Here is a 15744-nt window from a genome sequence, read left to right on the forward strand (position 1 = left end):
CTTTTTGCATTGGTGATGGATGAGGTCACAAGGGATATACAAGGAGATATCCCATGGTGTATGCTCTTTGCGGATGATGTGGTGCTAGTTGACGATAGTCGGACGGGGGTAAATAGGAAGTTAGAGTTATGGAGACAAACCTTGGAATCGAAAGGGTTTAGGCTTAGTAGAGCTAAAACCGAGTACATGATGTGCGGTTTCAGTACTACTAGGTGTGAGGAGGAGGTTAGCCTTGATGGCCAGGTGGTACCTCAGAATGATACCTTTCGGTATTTGGGGTCAATGCTGCAGGAGGATGGGGGTATTGATGAAGATGTGAACCATCGAATCAAAGCCGGATGGATGAAGTGGCGCCAAGCTTCTGGCATTCTCTGTGACAAGAGAGTGCCACAAAAGCTAAAAGGCAAGTTCTACACGATGGAGGTTCGACCCGCAATGTTGTATGGCGCTGAGTGTTTGCCGACTAAAAGGCGACATGTTCAACAGTTAGGTGTGGCGGAGATGCGTATGTTGAGATGGATGTGTGGCCACACGAGGAAGGATTGAGTCCAGAATGATGATATACGAGATAGAGTTGGGGTAGCACCAATTGAAGAGAATCTTGTCCAACATCGTTCGAGATGGTTTGGGCATATTCAGCGCAGGCCTCCAGAAGCTTCGGTGCATAGTGGACGGCTAAAGCGTGCGGAGAATGTCAAGAGAGGGCGGGGTAGACCGAATTTGACATGGGAGGAGTCCGTTAAGAGAGACCTGAAGGATTGGAGTATCACCAAAGAGCTAGCTATGGACATGGGTGCGTGGAAGCTTGCTATCCATGTGCCAGAGCCATGAGTTGGTTGCGAGATCTTATGGGTTTCACCTCTAGCCTACCCCAACTTGTTTGGGACTAAAGGCTTTGTTGTTGTTGTTGTATACATATGACACTTCTATGACGATAATTGTGACAAAACCCGGTATCATCATAGATGTGGTGGGCTCCTACTTCTATGACAAAAAATCATGACAGAAAATGGGTTTTCGTCCTGGGCGGGCCAGAGACGCAGCTGCATGAAATTCTTTGGGCCGTCCATGACGGAAAAAACCATGGTAGAAGCGAGGGGGAGGAAAATTTCGGGGAGTTCCCGGTTACGGTGGGAGGTCGGGGGCCGAGCGATGTGCATTTCTCTCGTACACGTACGCGTGTGTGTGCGAGGCATTGGCTCTAACTGAACCCGAGCGAGGCGTTGAGCTCTAACTGAACCTGAGCGATTGCACTGCAGGCTACGCGTTACTGAACCCGAGCAATCGATCGATGGCTGTTAACTGAATCCGATCGAGCGATTCCTTGGCTACTTCTGCTAACTGAAGCCGATCGATGGGATGAACAGTGAGCGTTGCGGGGGGGGGGGGGGGGGTTGGATGAACAGTGAGCGGTGGCGTTGCCTCTGGATGAACAGGACCCCCGTGGTGTGGTGGAGGGCTGGATGAACAGTAGACGGTGGAGGCGTGCCCGTGGAGGGGTGGATGAACAGGACCCCATGGTGTGGAGGGCAGGATGAACAGTAGACGGTGGTGGGGTGCCCGTGGAGGGGTGGTTGAACAGGACCCCGTGGTGTGGAGGGCTGGATGAACAGTAGACGGTGGAGGGGTGGTTGAACAGTAGCCGGTGGAGTAGCACGCGGTGGAGGCTAGATGAACAGGAGCCCGAGAGGCTGGAGGAGGTCGACGGTGGATGAACAGTAGCTCATGGAGGCTGGAGGGCATTGACGGTGGAGATGAACAGTATCCCGTGGAGTCCTGTTTTGCGGTATGCCACACCCATCCCGATGAATAGGACCCCCGTTTCGACCGTAGCGCTCCAACACAAGTCCGTTTCCTCCGTTTTGTGGTACGCCACACCCCTCCCGATCAACAGGACCCCCGTTCCAACCGTAGGAGGTCCATTTCCTCCATTGTGCGGTACGCCACACCCCTCCCGATCAACAGGACCCCCGTTTCAACCGTAGGAGGTCCGTTTCCATTGTGCGGTACACCAGGCCTCGTTTCCCTCGCCTCTTCCGTCCAAGCCCTCCCGATGAACACGACCACACATTCCGTTGCCTCCCCATGAACACGACGACGCTGTTTCTCCGTTCGGACCCAGCCATGTACATGAGCCCTCGCCATACGTATGCGCGAGTAGGCATTTGAGACCCCGCCCGTATGTACACATACGTGGCCGTATTTTCTTTCTTGCACCCTGGCCGCCTCTACTACGACACGTGCGCGCCTCTACATCCACCAGTATATATGTACATACACGTTCGCGACCAGAATGACAATGCTACGTACGCTTCGACCAGGTGGGTCCCAACTGTCAGGCACTTCCTTGCCTGCGAAGATGTAGCTGGTGGGTCCCAAAAGTCAGGGGGTGAAATACGGTGGCCCGTCTGGTGGGTCCTCGCTGTCAGGTGGAGGAATAATTATTTTGCACGTAATAAGGAGGCACTTCCTTGCCGCGGTCGTGGACCCAGCTGTCAACCTCTTCACGTACAGTCCAAGTCCGATGGAAGTCGTTCCTTGACCACGTTGACCACGCCGCGCCAAGAGCACCAGGGCGGTGGACGACGGCGAGGCCTAGGAAGGGGACGACGGGGAACCCGCGGCAATGGAAGCCCCTGCGCGCGCGGAGAGGAGTACGGGGGTTCACTGGTTCGACTGCGGTGTGAGGCTGCCGTCGTCGCAGGGCCTGGCCAGCGGTGGGAATAGTAGGGGGCGGTGAGGCCTCCGCTGCAGCACAGCCGGCCATGGGAGGCAGGAGCATGCGGCATGACCGACGCTGCTTTGGGCGGCTGGAGCAAGAAGACCAGAGGTTGAAGAAGCACTACGGCCGTTGGATGGACATCGTACGGTCATTGGAGCTAGAATCGTTCATATTGACTAAGTGGACAAAGCCCTTCTTCCCCATCAACTTAGTAGGCCCACAAGTCAGCCTCCCACCAAGGTGGGTCCCAGCTAGCCGGGGGAGTATTCATTTTTTGTGCGTAATAAGGAGGCACTTCCGGTGGGTCCGAGCTGACAGCGGGGGGAACGTTTTTTTCGCAAAATACGGCGGCCCGTCCGGTGGGTCCCATCAGTCAGCGGGAAATGATTGTTTTCGCAAAATACTGGTGGACCGTCCGATCGGTCCCTGCTATCAGGTGGAGGAATAATTATTTTCCGCGTAATAAGGAGGCACTTCCATGCGTCTGCCATGGACCGAGCTGTCAGCCTCTCCACGTACAGTATTCTTCCGATGGAATTCGGTCGTTGACCACATTGACCACGGCGCGCCGACAACACCACGGCGGTGGACAATGGCGAGGCCTAGGAAGGGGACGACGCGGAGCCAGGGAAGACGCAGCAGTGGATGCCCATGCGGAGAGGAGTACAGGGGTTCACTCGTTCGGCTGCGCTGCCATCGCCGTAGAATAACAGGGGGTGTGGGTGAGTGGAGTGGAGGGATGGCCTGGCCAGCGGTGGGAGTAGTATGGGGGCGGTGAGGCCTCTGTGGCAGCACAGCCGGCCACGGGAGGCAGGAGCAGGCGGCACGACCGGCGCTAGTTTGGGCGGCTGGAGCAAGAAGACCAGAGGTTGAAGAAGCACTATGGCCGTTGGATGGACATCGTACGGTCAGTCGAGCTAGAATCGTGCATATTGACTAAGTTGACAAAGCCCTTCGTCCCCGTCAACTTAGTAGGCCCACTATACTGGGTCCCAGCTAGCAGGGGGAGTATTCATTTTTTTTGTGCGTAATAAGGAGGCACTTCCTTGCGTGCGAAGATATAGCTGGTGGGTCCGAGCTTCCAGTGGCGGTAACATTTTTTTCGCAAAATACAGAGGCCGTTTCGGTGGTCCCAGATGTCAGGTGGAGGAAATCATTATTTTTCACGTAACAAGGAGGCATTTCCTTGCGTGCGGCCGTGGACCCAGCTGTCAGCCTCTCCACGTACAGCCCACTTCAGATGCATGTCGGTCGTTGACCACGCTGACCATGCCACGCCGAGAGCACCAGGGCGGTGGACGACGGCGAGGCCTAGGAAGGGAACGACACGGAGGCAGGGAAGACTCGGCCGTTGTTTTTGTTTCCCATGCGGAGGGGAGTATGACTGTACGAGGGTTTACTGGTTCGTCTGTCGTCGCTGGAGAATAACAACAGGTGTGGGTGAGTAGAGGGATGGCTAGGCCGGCGATGGGAGTACTGTGGGGCGGTGAGGCCTGCGCGGCAGCACAGCCGACCGCGGGGAGGAGGGAGCAGGCAGTCCCGCCGGCACTTGTTTGAGCGGCTGGAGCAGGAAGAGCAGAGATTGAAGAAGCACGACGGCCGTTGGATGGACATCCAACAGTATACAGGCCATCTATGGAAAGCCTCAAATCTGTGGAAAACATCATACAACCCATCTGCCATTATTTCAAATAATTTACAGCCCATTTGCTAATTCTTACGGGTTTTCTTGGAGCCCATATTCTTTATGTTAGCATTACAGCCCATATTGTGGCCATGATTAAAAAATTATACGAAATTTTGCATATGTCGGTGCGGTCTGAACTGTTTTTAATCCCGAAATTTTGAGTCACATTCAGACTGATTTTAAAAATAAATGTATATCAATATAAAATCCAATAAATTTTCCACGCATAAAAATCAATGCAATTTAAAATCTCGAAATGAAAAAAAGATATTTGAAAATAATTGCCGGTTTGATGTGTTTTAAAAATGTACAACCCATTTCTCATTACTGATAGGCCACTCTCCTCGTCTTGAAAGATTTGCAGCCCAACAGGCCTGATAAAGCGACTTACTTGACAAATCACAAAAAAACTGGGCTAGCCATTTTTAGAAAGAAAAAACTACTGGGCTGGTCTGTGGTAAACATAAAAGAAAAGGCTGTCTAGATAGGCCAGAGTGTCCCGCACAGCCCAGTTGACACCCTGCTTCCGTCTCAAAAACAAATTAGATAAACTAGTCGTCAACCCGTGCATTCGCACGAGCTAGCATGCAATACAGCTTTCTACATTATGGGAATCTACAATAGTTTTTGTGCAATGGCTTGTCTCCTATAAAAGAACTAGAAACGTACAGACAAACTAAAATTACAACTATTTAGTAATTACAAAAGATGACGATATGAAAAGGCCACATGCATTTGAAGTATAATCATTACACAACTTTTGAAATATAATCTTCAGCAATATAATATTGGCTATATACAGTTTTTGCATAATGTATGAAATTATGATAATGTTATCAACGGTTACTTTCCATAATGCAAAATGTAAATTGCAAATTTACTATGTATTTAAATATAACATATAGAAACATTTCTTGCTATTTTTGCTCAGATTTCTAATGTAAACGCCTGGACACAAATTTCTATTCTCATGGGAGACTTATCTTGTTCCATGTTTATTTTGATAGGTCTACACCCATATTTTAGTTATATTTTGAAATACTGAGGCTAATTAAGTTCACATTTGTACTTTTTATAGTATTAGAATTGTGAAAGCTAACATTTGATAGGTTGAAGTGATGTGTCGTTACATATTAACTTCTGTCTTGTCCGTCAAGTCTTAAAATAATCTAGTTAGTTTTTTTCTTACAATTTTTTTGATTTATCATTAATACTAAACATAAATAATTTTGAACTGGTATGTCTAGCCGGTGTTCTGAGATGGTTAAGTCAAGCAAACTTTCTCACAAAAGCAGTCCAATATAGTAATACACAATATACATTCGATATAATTCAATGAGATCGCATAATATTCTGCTGGAAAATAGACTCCACATTGTTCTTTTCACCACGATAGATCCCACAATATTCTTAAATATAGAACATTGTATTTTTTAGATCAGTGGTACTATCACTTGTTTTTGCATATTGAATATTGCACATTTGATAAGAGAAAATGAATTTTTAGTTGTATTTTATGCCAATCACTCAAATTTCTAAATTTTGTAGTTGTAAAAGAAAGTTACAGAATAAAATAAACATTCTCTCACTTCGTATATTTATCCACAAAAATGATACAAATAGTCCTTAAATATAGAATATACTATTATAAATAAGAATAGGGCCTTTTATATTTGCATGATCTAAAAAGAGCATGGTCAACAATAAAAAATCATAATTAGGAATGGCATACCATAGAAAATCGAAATGTGTTGTGTACAACCACATTGACCCAATACCGTCAGAACCTAAAGGATTTGAGATATCAGGACTAATTCAAAAGGGAATATAATTCTGTGAATAAGTAATGGATACGTCTGACTGACCATAAACTGAATTGGCACAAACTATATATCTTAGGATAGCCTGCTGACATTATTTATATTGTTTAGGTTTCCACTATATGAAGGACATAAATTAATAATCAAAAAACCATTTACTATATTTTTGTGCAAAAAAACCATTTACTATATGGCTAGTCACTTTAAATGGTGGAAACAATGGATGGGAAATAGTAACAGACATTTATTGAGGATACCATTGGATAAGTATAGAAACATATGAGAGATCGGATCCCATTTTGTTATCCTACAATCTGCAAAACCATTTGAAACATAAGTTGTCACCTTTAAGAATTGTAATTGTAGACAATTCGGTGAATCAAAGAGGCCTTATTTTAGAGGCTAGTTAGAGAGGCGCTCTTTTATTTATTTTTCTTTCTTTCCTTTTTTTCCTCCTCATTTGTAACGTACTATTATTTTAATGAAAATATACCGTAGAACTATTGTTCTACGGTTTGCGGCTAAAAAATGCCCGTTTTTCTAAAAACATTTAGATGGATGAACCAATAATTTAGTAGACGCTCTAAACAGGAGGTCCAAGTTATTTTATTCATGGATCAAGCATCTCCTATCCCATATAAAGTGGTACTCGTCTGAGAGATACTATCAAGGTCCCTGACAACACTATCTATTAATATGACTCATCTTACTTACCTTGAGAGTTGCTGGGAATTAAGGCCACAAATTTTCTTTTTGCTCACCTTACATACCATCATGATAACGCAGAATTAACGATAGACTCTCCTTTCTGATACTTCACCAAATGTCTGTGACATAAGATGTTAAACTGGATGCTACAGAACTAATCAAAACATATCACAAAGAATCGAAAACTTAATGCACAACACACACTTACTTATGGATCGGACATGATATAGTGTCTATCATCACCTGCATGCATCCGTATTTATACAAACTATTGGGCTGCTATATTACAGAAATTTGTTCAGCTATTTTCATTCAAGCACTGGAATTGAATATCTCATATTAAGTTATTAACTCTTTTTACTACAGCTGCATGTGCATGCCTATTATTGTACAAATATATCTTCCAGCAACCATGTTAGGCCTTATTATAGCTCTTGCGTTGTACACCTGTCCTTATCTTAAGAATCCACCTATTTTTGAAAGACAGTCTGCTTTCATGTCACTCTAAACTAATCATGTTTTACTTCGCTGCTTTTCCCTTTATTGGACACCATCTTCCCCATGTATGTCGTAAATATGCTTGTTCCTAGGCTTCCTTCATCAGCATATACACCATGTGCGCATCCTCAAATGCTACAGAAACATCCGATGCAGGTGATGTTAATACGTAGATTTTAGAAAGATCCTGCTTGGGGATTTTAAATTGAGGAAAACACATCAAATATTAGCATCAAGCTAGCAATCAACCAACATGGATATTCAGAGTCGCTGTTAGGTTAGATGTCTGGTGTCTAAGACCCCTTGGCCTAAACATGACACATGGTGCCATCTGGGTAGCTCTACTGGGTCGTAGTTTTGCCGAGTGCAGAAAATGGCAAAACTATGGTGCCACGTGGGATGGTCATTGACTCATCATTCGGTCTGTGTCATTTGTTTACCGAGTTACCCTTTTTCTGCACTGAGCGAAGTTTTTTGCAGTTGTCTACTTAGTGCCTGTAGAAAAGAACCCGACAAAATAAACATTGTCGGCAGACGTCCAATATAGTCATGTTTTCCTAGTGCTACCGTGTTTTTTTGGCCTTTGTCGAGTGCATTTGGCACTCAGAAAAATTGGGAATTCCAGTACTAAGCATGTCCAGTGTCCTAATATATATTGTACATGCATAGAAATAAAAAAGACATTGTAAATGTACTTTAAAAATTACTCTTCGCAACATGTGCGGGCCAAATTGTATATATTATATCAACCGGATTTTGTTGAAATCTCTATTGATTGATAGAATCGTGAAGACCATTAAAATTTTATATCTATACATGAGTAGCAAAACAAATCTTCACTGTCTCAGGAAAATGAGCACAAAAGTGAATTGGTTATCCAACGTAAAGGGAAAAATGTGTATTAGAGGACCAAAAGAGGGAACAAATAGTTTTGAAAAGCCATAAGTTTTGACGTACATGTATTAAATCCAACAACTCAGCAACCTTGTTATAATCATTTCTGAATTTTTAAAGTTAGAAGAAATAAAATCGATAAGCTAAGAAATTATGCAGTTGGGAGTGCATTTATAGAAGTCTGAATAATGTGAATAATATAATGGCCGAAAGTAGCAGGAGCAACAGTGTTACATATCTCGGGGAAGTTCTTTTAACAAGCTCAAAGGACAGTTGGCGCAAAATAACCATAGGTATTTAGCCTCGTTGGTGAATTGGTCAAGAAATTAAGAAGACAAACTGAACATACACATGTTTTAGTTGAGCGAAATGTGTGGAAAATATGATGAAATTGTAAAACTTGGGTTTAACGTCGTGTCTTCGTCTGACCGACGGCTACGTGTTAATATACTCGGGGCGCAACTCCTAGATCGCATACATGGTTGAGATTACAACTTGGGGTGCAAGGGATAAGAGGATAGAGAGAGAGAGTTGTTACAAAGATAAACATGCTAACAACCTGGACTATCCTAGCCCGACTCCCTTGGAAACGCACGCCACCAACCTGTCACGACTGGGCACACAATGCGTTGCTTAACATCCTCCCTTAATCACAACTTTGTCAAGTTGAAATTACGCTTGAATTCTTCAAAACTTCTTGTGGGTAATGGTTTTGTGAAGCCATCTGCAACTTGATCTCTGGAATGCACAAAACAAATCTCTAACTGATGATTTGCAACTCTTTCTCTGACAAAGTGAAAATCAATTTCAATATGCTTCGTTCTTGCATGAAACACTGGATTGGCAGATAGGTAGGTAGCACCAAGATTGTCACACCATAAGCATGGGGCTTTAGTACTCTTTATACCAAGTTCCTTCAACATAGACTGTACCCAAATAATCTCTGCCGTAGCATTTGCAAGTGCCTTGTACTCAGCTTCTGTACTTGACCTGGATACAGTAGCCTGTTTCTTTGCACACCATGATATTAGATTAGGTCCAAAAAATATTGCAAACCCACTAGTGGAGGGTCTGTCATCTATACATCCTGCCCAATCAGAGTCTGAGAAAGCACTGACTAGAGTAGACGATGATTTACTGAAAGTAAGACCAAGATTCATAGTATTTTCACATATCTTACTATACGTTTAGCAGCAGTCCAATGAACTATGGCGGGTGCATGCAGAAACTGGCATACTTTATTAACAGCAAATGAAATATCAGGTCTTGTCAAAGTCAAGTACTGAAGTGCTCCTACCAGACTTCTGTAGTTTGTATTGTCCTCTTGATTTAAGGGATCTCCTTCTGTAAGTGAGAGTTTCTATGAACTGGACAAGGGCGTTGGTGACGGTTTACATCCTTGAAGACCAACTCTTCTTACCAAATCAGTGGCATACTTTTCTTGAGATAGATGAAGACCGTCTTCATGTTTCTTTACCTCAATTCCTAGGAAGAAATGCAAGTCTCCTAGATCCTTCAGAGCAAACTCAGCACTTAGATCCTTCAGAAGTCCTGTTATTGCTTCATCAGAGGAGCTTGTGACAATTATATCATCAACATAAATAAGAACAAATATGGAGGTATTTGATCTATTATAGATAAACAATGATGTATCAGACTTTGAAGGGACAAATCCAAGTGCTTGCAATTTCTGACTTAGATGTGAGTACCACGCCCTAGGAGCTTGCTTTAATCCATATAAAGCTTTATCAAGTTTGCACACATGTAGTGGTGAGTTTTTGTTTACAAACCCAGGAGGTTGTTTCATGTAGACTTCCTCTTCCAGAATGCCATGGAGGAATGCATTCTGAACATCCAATTTCCTGAGACTCCATCCCCTAGAAATAGCAACAGACAAAACAAGGCGAATGGTGGCAGCTTTAACAACAGGACTAAATGTGTCCTCATAGTCTATGCCATACCGTTGTTTGAAACCCTTTGCAACGAGTCTTGCTTTGTAGCGATCTATGGATCCATCAGACTTTCTTTTGATGCGAAACACCCATTTGCAATCAATTAGATTTTTACCTCGTCGTGGAGGCACCAAGTGCCACGTTTTATTTTTCTTCAGTGCCGAGTATTCTTCTTCCATGGCCTTCCTCCACCGTGCATCATTCATCGCCTCTTCAACTGAACTAGGTTCACCTGTGGAGGAACAAGCCAGGCCAAATTTTGTTTTATAGTTAACATGTTGAATTACCCCTTTTTGGAGACGAGTGCGCTGCTGCACAGGCGAAGTTGCACCACTCCGAGGCGCAGAAGATCCCGCCTCAGATCCCAAAGGAGATGCACCTGGTGCTGTCCCTGCGCCAGGATCGTCTGTGGCTGCAGCGCTCGCGGAGCCCGTTACGGGTGGCATAGAAGATCCTGTGTGTGCTGCGGCCGCATCATTGCACGATGATTGCAGGGAATCAGCGCCGGATCCCGAGCCTGCGGGCCCCATCGAATCGGTGCGGGGTTGAGCGCCTGCTGACGGATGCGATGCGCGTAGCAGCGGGGTCCATCCACGGGCTAGCGACTCTCAGGCAGACACATGGTCGCCTCTGATTGGCGCGGCCCGGTGTCTTCAGGTGGGCGAATCGCTGGAGCCCGTGTGTCGCCTGGAGAGACGACACCGCCGTGCCTGATGGGCGACGCGGTTTCTGGCGCGCTGGCGCCATGCAGCCACGCAGACTCCGAGGTGGATGGCCTGGGCAGGTGCTGCAGCAACGATCCCGAGGAGGACTTGCCTCCCAACTCTGGACACATGAAATATTGTCCATTTGAGCTGATTTCTTGATCATTTTGGGTGATTTCTTCGCCAGTTTTGCTCAGGCTTCCTTCTGCTGCATCAACACAGAGCTCATGCACATGGTTATGAGAATTAGTCAATGATGGATCAACACAATTATTATCCCCCCTTTGATCAAAACCGGTGAGATGAGAAGGCAGAAGCAAAATTTCTTGGCGTAGTAAAGCACCGGCATTTGGATGAAGATCAGCAAAGGGGAACTTGGTTTCATCAAAGACCACATCACGTGAAATATATACACGGCCAGTAGAGACATCTAGGCATTTAACGCCCTTGTGCATGGCACTGTAGCCAATGAAAACACATTGCTTAGACCTAAACATAAGTTTGCGATTGTTGTAAGGTTTGGGCCAACAAGCACATCCAAACACGCGAAGAGAAGTGTAGTCTAGTTTGGTATGGAGGAGTTTTGCTGTAGGTGATTCATTGTTGATAACACGACTTGGAAGCATGTTAATGATGTGGACAGCAGTGAGGAAAGCCTCATCCCAAAACTTTAGTGGCATGGAGGCTCCAGCAAGGAGAGCTAAACCAACTTCTACAATGTGACGATGTTTGCGTTCTGCCGACCCATTTTGCTGATGGGCATGTGGGCAAGACACATGATGAGAGATACCAAGTTCTTGAAAAAGTGAGTTTAGCTTCTCATACTCACCTCCCCAATCAGATTGGAGGGCAAGTATTTTACTATCAAACTGACGTTCAACGAGTGCTTGAAAGTTACGAAAGACTTGAAATACTTCAGATCGTTTCTTAAGAAGATAGATCCATGAATATTTGCTGTAGTCATTGATGAAGCTCACATAGTACGTGTGTCTACCGACAGAGGACGGGGCAGGCCCCCACACATCGGAAAAAATAAGTTGCAACGGTTTGGTAGAAACACTAGTAGAGATCGGATAGGGCAACTGATGACTTTTTGCTCTTTGGCACGAATCACAAATAGTTTCAACATCACGCTCTCCAACAAATGGGAGCTTATTTTTCCTAAGCACTCGCTCAACTAAAGAAAATGCTACATGTCCTAAACGATCATGCCACTGTGTGGAACATAACTTGGTGGCACTAAAAACTTGTTTATTGAACCTTCTTCGAAGCTTCGGAATCAAAGGGTAGAGCCCACGAATGCATCTACCTCGGTACAGTACCTTCCTCGTGACCTGATCCTTGATCAAAAAGAAGAACGGGTGAAACTCCAGGAAGACATGATTATCAACGGCAATACGGTGAACGGAGAGAAGGTTTTTAGATGCACTAGGGACATGCAAAATTTTTCGAAGATGAATTGGACGATGTGGGGTTTTAATAATTGAGTGACCAACATGACGAATTTTCATACCTTCTCCACTTGCGGTGTGGATGTGGTCTTGGCCGCGGTACTTCTCACGCATGGTCACCTTCTCGAGCTCGCCGGTGATGTGGTTCGTAGCGCCACTGTCCATGTACCAGTTTGTGTCCACGCCGTACGACCCATCAGCCGCGGCAGCCACCTTCTCATCCTGAGAGTCATCATCATCGTCGTCAAACCTGTACCAGCAATCCTTGGACGAGTGGCCAAGTTTGCCACAGATCTGACACTTGACAACATCAGGGCGCGAGCGATTGGAGTTGTTGCGGCGGCCCTTGTTGGTGTTGGAGGAGGGCCGTCCGCCACCACCGTTGTTGGCACGGTGGTTGTTGCTGGTGTTGGGGCTGCCCTTGTGCCTGCCCCGGCCGCACCCACGATGGCGTGAGCCGCCACCACGACCGCGCATGGCCGCATTGGCGGAGGACTTGAAGCCGCCGCCAGAGTGACCCCCTTGGTAAAGGGCAACCTGCTGGTCGAAGTTGCTGATCATGGCGAACAGATCGTCAAGCGAGACGGGCGTGATGCGGGCGTCGAGCGCGGAGACGAGGGGCCGGTACTCCATGTCGAGGGCGGCGATGATGTAGGAGACGAGTTCACCATCTCCGAGCGGCTCGCCAGCAGCCGCAAGCTCATCTGAAAGTGAGCGCATGTGCCCAACGAAGCTCGCCATGGGCTGTGTCCCCTTCTGCGCATTGGCGAGGGCGACACGGATGTTGTTGACGCGGGACAGAGACTGGGACGAAAACATGTTCGCCAGTGCTGTCCAGAGATCTTGCGCATGATCGATCGTGGTGACCTGCACAAGGACCTCCTTGGAGAGATTATTGAGAAGGTATCCAAGTACCTGTTGTTCTTCACGGATCCAGATCGGATGAAGGGGGTTTGGTTGGGTCGCCTCCTTCCCGTCCTTGTCCTTGACGACGACGAGTTTGGCCGGCTCAGACACGGAGCCGTCAACATACCCGAAGAAGCCCGCACCATGGAGCTGCGGCGTGACTTGAGTCCGCCAGAGGATGTAGTTGGTGCGGGTCAACTTCTCGGTAACCTGTCCAGAGAGGTTGGTCGGTGCAGCGCTGGAGGAGGCGGCCATGATGGTGGCGGAGGTGGTGATGGGGATGGTAGATGGGATGCAGTGGAAGAGTTAGGCTGATACCATGTAAAACTTGGGTTTAACGTCGTGTCTTCGTCTGACCGACGGCTACGTGTTAATATACTTGGGGCGCAACTCCCAGATCGCGTACATGGTTGAGACTACAACTTGGGGTACAAGGGATAAGAGGATAGAGAGATAGAGTTGTTACAAAGATAAACATGCTAACAACCTAGACTATCCTAGCCGGACTCCCTTGGAAACGCACGCCACCAACCTGTCACGACTAGGCACACAATGCGTTGCTTAACAGAAATAACTTGTTTAAGTGAACATCATCATCAGATCAAGTGTATAATGGTGGGTAGGGGTGAGTGCATGCTATAGAAACTGAAACGCTACATACATGTACTCTTAAGAGCATCCATGTTGGACTGTCTTCCATAGGTAATTGATAGAATTATGCTCCAGTGTACCTGCATATGTCTGTACATAGCATACATGTGAATTTTGAAGTGCATTGTTCAATAAGTGGAACTTAAAAATCAGAAGATACTTTATGTTGGAGCATCATATGGTTTTTATGGTGTTTCCAAATCAAGTGCCACAACTTTCAGACTGCAATTCCATTTGTGATTCATGGCAGGAATTAGATGGCATTTAGCAAAATGTGCACATGTGAAAAAGGGAAGACCCGATCAGACCTGAATTCATCTAGTGATAATAAATATATGAAATCTAGAAGATAGTAATGATGGGTTATGTTAGCCGTAGAAGTAGACCTGCAATTATTCTGATTTGAAGGAAAAACATCAAACACATGCTATCGAATTTCTAACTTAGTTATAAGATAAAACAAAACAGAGATGCTGTCATTTGGAAAATTACCAGTCATTGGCTTCAAACTGCAGTCAGTGCATCTACTCCTTGGATCCATAAACCATCGTGGCCTAGAAACTTTGAGAAAATTAATACTACAATTCAGCTGGAGCACACAATCAGAATGTTATATGTCTAACATAGCATGATTCTTTTAGTTGTTTTCGACAAATCATAGTGTTCATGCTTACCCTGCTGTTGCGCTGAGTGGATGGTCAATGTCTTTGCGAGATAATTGTTCTTCAAGATTACCTTCCCTCCATGGGACAGCATGGTCAACATCCACCATTTGCGACTGCACCAACCACAACAGGAGCTCCGTCCTTCTCCATATCCCCCACCCCCTGCCCATCTTGGTTGAGGGATTGAGAAAACTATGATTGGGGAAGCCAAATCATAGCAGAGAGTCAATGATAGGGTCAATTAGTGAGAAAATAGAGATCCACCCATATTGGAAGGATTGGAGTTGTACTTGGACGTGTCTTTTTCTACATATAAGGTACATGTTTCTTTTCTGTGCGCTACAGAAAGATTTTTTTTGTTTTGTTTTTTGAGGGATCAAGAACACTGATTTTATTTTGCCATGGCAATCATCAGCTTCAAGAAGACATACAATAAAGGAGATTGAATCCCTAGACAACACTATTAAAGGGCATGATGAAAACAACTGAATCCGAACTGGCAAAAGAAATTCAAAACAAATTAGTGTGAGGACTGAGATGACGAACCTGAAAAGAATTGAATCCAGACCGGCAAAAAGAAATTGAAAATAAATCAGTGCAAGGACTGAGAATACGAACTTGATCTAGATGAGGAAAATAATTTTACTGTAATAAGCTCCATGAGCGCAGGAGATGCATGCCCTAAATTTGTTGCTGCAATTTGGGAGAGACACGATCTGTTTCCATGTGGAGATGAGCGCAAAATCCATGCCCTAATGTCCTTGCTGCAAATTTGCAATTGGGAGAGACACAGATCTGCTTGTGGAGAGGAAGAGAGATGAGAGTTTGAGGGAGAGAGAGACAGACATGAGAGATTGAGAGTGGGATCGATGACCAACTTCGTTGTTCCAATCTAAGAGAGACCTGGATCTCTTTTCCATGAGAATATGAACAGAGACGTGAGAGATTGAGAGAGATAATATGGCTGCTTTAGATTTTTTTACCGGGAAAGGAAGAATCGGTGGATGTACGCCGCTCCTAATTTTTAATTAACATGAGAATTAATAGGTGTCTTTTTTTCCTGGAGAGCAATAGATAGATTAGATC

The 15744-nt window shown here is 45.4% G+C and overlaps 1 protein-coding gene across 1 annotated transcript; it reads right to left on the reverse strand.

Annotated features, from left to right (window-relative positions):
* Nucleotides 1-7523: 7523 nt before the first annotated feature.
* LOC147984955 (uncharacterized) lies at nt 7524-15336 on the reverse strand. The gene is made up of 4 exons (XM_087539826.1): nt 15305-15336; nt 14668-14850; nt 14004-14083; nt 7524-7570 (listed from the first exon to the last, which is right to left on the reverse strand). The coding sequence occupies exons 1-4, from the start codon at nt 15334-15336 to the stop codon at nt 7524-7526; spliced, it is 342 nt and encodes a 113-aa protein (XP_087395952.1).
* Nucleotides 15337-15744: the final 408 nt, after the last annotated feature.

This window comes from Triticum urartu, chromosome 2A (assembly GCF_056163025.1).
Source record: "Triticum urartu cultivar PI428250 chromosome 2A, HENAU_Tu73, whole genome shotgun sequence".
NCBI classification, from domain to species: Eukaryota; Viridiplantae; Streptophyta; class Magnoliopsida; order Poales; family Poaceae; genus Triticum; species Triticum urartu.